General features: G+C 39.3%; 1 protein-coding gene across 2 annotated transcripts in view; it reads left to right on the top strand.

Annotated features, from left to right (window-relative positions):
* Positions 1-4,122, top strand: part of TRPS1 (transcriptional repressor GATA binding 1) — a 247,269-nt gene that overhangs the window by 239,035 nt on the left and 4,112 nt on the right. For both annotated transcript variants that reach the window (XM_040625565.1, XM_040625564.1), the window contains one exon: positions 3,840-3,962. In XM_040625565.1, the coding sequence (XP_040481499.1) occupies positions 3,840-3,962 (123 nt within the window). The remainder of the gene's footprint in view (positions 1-3,839; positions 3,963-4,122) is intronic.

Below are 4,122 nucleotides of genomic sequence, written 5' to 3'. Positions count from 1 at the left end.
TCTCTCTATCTCTCTGTCTTTCTCTCTGACAAATAAGTAAATAAAATCTTTAAAAAAAAATAATAAACATGCGTGCACATATAGAACCATCGACAACATATGACCATAATGATGTCTGTGAAGGAGAATTGGAGCCTTGTTCTACCTGATTTTGTATCCTCAGGACCTAGCAAATACCTAGCTTCACCTGTTCCTCAAAAATAAGTGTGACTTGTAGGATTGGAACATTAATTCTCTTGATTTTCTTTTCTATAACATCATTAGTCATCTCTGCCCAACTGGAAGTAAATTTGTCAATCCAAATGGGTGACATTTAGGAGGAATTTTTTTAAAAACTTTTTTTCAAAAATAAGAGTGACTATTGATGATAAAAAAAATAATAGCAGGTGAAAGTCTTTTCTTTTAATTCTACTAGAGTATTTTCGACTTTATTAATGTTTAGTCTCTCAAGACTGATCACTGTCCTGGGTGCTTGTTACTTAGAATATTTGATGACCGTTAGGAGTCATGATTTCTGTCATTAACATACACAGTGTAAAGGAGAATGACAAAATATTTTAAAACTCTGTCACGTATGATAAACTATGAATGAAATAAAGTCTGCAGTGCCTTTCTTTCTCTTTAACAAGGCCAAGCTTGTTTTTTAAAAAGTGGGGCAAGGGAGACTACTATTCTGCCTTCCTTTGGCAACAGACCTCCTTCTCTCCACGTGATTGGGCTAAGGATGTTGATAACATCAAGAAGATGCTTTCCTGTGTCCAGCATCACAGTACCTTACAGACAGAGTGACCAGGTCAGGGCTCTCATCTGTGTCGTAGCTGAGAGAGATGTGGCGTAGTTATGATTCTGTGGTCACACAGCTAAGGATACTATCCACGTAGGCCACCTCTCTGCTGCTTCCAGAAATTCCAAGTGCCCCAAAACTAAGGTGGTACAATGCTTACCAAAGCTATAAATGTGTTTAGATGGGAGTTAACTCTATATGTGAAATATTTCTCACCTCCCTCCTACTTTCCACCCCCACACAAGTACACTCCTATTGAATTCTAGGTGTGAACACCTAGATATTTCACTCTGACTCAACTTTCCATTCTCATATTTGATAAGATTGACACAAATGAAATACATTTGATAATATCCAACTGTATGTCTTAAGCATCTCTATAATGTTCAATGAGTAGATTGAGGAGATGAAAACAAAGCTAGCCAAGTATTTTTCTCTTACCAAAAGAAATAATTGAATCCCTTTGACAAATAGCTAACTTATTGAGTGTTTACTACATCCCTGGCACTGTTTTAATTGCATCCATTTGCCCACATACTGCAACGGCTCACACTTTAAAGATGGGGAAATTGAAGCTTCGAGAGGTTAAGTAACTTGCCTAAAGTTGCACCTGGCAAAAGGCAGAGACATGTTTTGAATACAAGTAGTCTGACTCCTAAATCTGATTATTAGCCTCCATGCTGTACTGACTCTGGGTAAATGAATCCAGAGTATCCCTGATGTCTTTAAAATAAGATATAGTTTTCCCAAAATATACCTCTTTAGTGGAGCCTAAGTGCTGCTTAAAGCAAGATATGCCTGTGGAAACCAGTGCTATAATTTTAGGACTTTCCCTCTAACTAATGAAGGGCATTTTCTTTGCAAGAGAATTAAGCACAAAATTGTGCAAGGACTGAAACGCTCTCAGAAACCAAGATTACACCCACTTTGGCATGCTGTGTCAAGCACCCAGGGCATAAGGAAAGAAAAGCAGGCTGGAGTGAATGGTTACACATTCAAATTTGAGCCTCAGCCATATATGTGGGTTAGTTTCCAAATGGACATTTATGTTGCCTTTATGTGGATCAAGTTGGTGTTTATTTGCCAACCGTGTTATTTAGATCTAGGAAAAAGATGGCGTGGCCCCAGGGAAGTTTCACAATTATAACCTAACTAGGTTCCCCAGCTTACTTCAGATAAAGGGGGCCCCAGAATGTTTGATAAACATAGCATCTAATAGTTCATTGATTTTCAGTAGGGAGCAGTCTCTGCTTTTGCAGGCGGTCCCAACTGGGACTTGTGGACTGACACCCAGCATTTGCCATTGCTCTAACTGTGATGCATTCCTGGTCCTGACTTGGGCGGAGAGGGAGAAAAAGGGGAGCCAGAGATTATCTTTGCGAAAAATCTAGCTTTTATTACATCACCTAAAGTAGCACGACCTGCTACACTAATGAAATCGTGTTCTTGGTTGAAAAGGGCAATTGTTAGCCTGACTTTGTGCGCACTAAAAACATTCCCCCAATCTTGTTAAATTATTGCTCTCATTTCAGATTTTTATGGCTGTGCAGCTTACCAGCCCTCATTTCTTTACGTTTCATTCATTTTCCTTGTATTGATGATTAATGGAGGATGTCGAATGTTAGAGTGAGCAGGCATCAGCAATTGCAAGATCATAATTAGTTTAGCTGACGAGGGCCTCTGATAGCACTTGCATCTGGATGGAAAAATTACCCTATAGGGAACTGGCTGCTCACCAGGTCTTTTTAGTGATACATTGTGAAACACCCGATGAATCAAATGCCCTTTCAATGCCAAGAAAGTGTTCCAGTCTTGAAGCCAAAATTATGTCTGCAGAAAGCTTTCCATTTGAAATGTATCAGAGTACAATTATAACCATTGTATTTTCTTGGCAGGGAAACCACTGGTCTACAGTATGGACTCAAGTTAAATAAATTGCCTAAATTTTATGAATCCCTGAAATTTTGACTTATGGTATTTGTAATTTTAAATTTATAATAAAATTGGGTCCCAGCAACATTTTTTCCACTCCTTATCTAACGTGCATATTTTATCATTAAAGGCTTCGCTTCCTAGAGAAAGGAGAGCGAAGTTGCAATTCAGCCTGTCTTTTTTTTTTTCTTGCAGCAAGAGCATTTCATTTCCTGCCTGTTAGTATTTGCGCCTACAAACACAGCCTGACTTTTGTTTCAATGAGTTTAATGGAATCATTACTTGATAGCAAGAATGGAACAAGCAATACTAATTATCTACTTTTAAATATTCTTAGATTATTTTTGAATCTGGTGATTACAGAATTCAGCCCACTAAAATCAATTTGTATTCGGAAACGCTTGTGATTTCCAAGTCTGAGGCAAATAAAATAAATAGCCATTGATGGGACTAGCTCGTCTGGCTCCAGCAGGCACCTCATAAGCGTTCTCAGTAATACTGTACTTCGAGTTGGCAACAAGTTTCGACTGGTCGCCTCAGCTTTGGGAAATAGACGGTGTTCTCTTTCAAAGTTTACAATTGCAACCCCCAAAATTAGAATCGAGTGTGTGATATTCTCTTAATACTTGTGTTACATGAATGACATCCAAAAAGACACAAATCACGTTTAATTTTAAATGGTTTCCATGCTGCGTTTATTCCACGCTTGACTCTATTTTTAAAGCCCAGGTAGCCTGCGCTCCCCCTTTGCTAAAGTATATTAAACATATTGCCACGTTCTGTCTTGTGACTTTTGTTTTGACACGTTTAAAAGGTATATTTTAGGGTTCAGCATTTAGGAGCCATCATTAAAGGCACAAACCCCAAGTTCAAAAAGTTAAAGCTGTTTCTGTGAAAAGCCTTTGGCGTTGCACACACCTCATCCATCACTGTAGGGTTAATTATAATGAAAATCAGTGGTGCCTATTAAACACAATTGAACCTGACCTCATTATGGGCAGTGTGGTTTTATACTGTCATTGTTGCTAGTCTAAAGACAAAACTCCTGGGTTGATTTGGTCTAACTCCACTGATCATGTGACTCACCTCTGACCTTGTGTTCCCCCCCCTCCCCCCGTTTCAGAGGCGTAGAGGCTCGGGTGTTTTTTGTGCCAATTGCTTGACCACAAAGACCTCTCTCTGGCGAAAGAATGCAAATGGCGGATATGTATGCAACGCGTGTGGCCTCTACCAGAAGCTTCACTCGGTAAGAGCTTGTTAGACTGTTGGAGGAAAAGCTATATAAAGAAGCCTGTTCTGTGGTGTGATGTGTACCATTCCCTGGCTTGCAATGCCTGCTCCCGCAGAGCTTAATACAGTCACTTTGAGAGCACCTGTGATTTATGGTGAAATGGCCTTAGATGTTA

Source organism: Ursus maritimus, unplaced genomic scaffold (assembly GCF_017311325.1).
Source record: "Ursus maritimus isolate PB19 unplaced genomic scaffold, ASM1731132v1 scaffold_9, whole genome shotgun sequence".
Lineage (NCBI taxonomy): Eukaryota > Metazoa > Chordata > Mammalia > Carnivora > Ursidae > Ursus > Ursus maritimus.
This window is presented reverse-complemented; position numbering and strand designations above follow the sequence as displayed.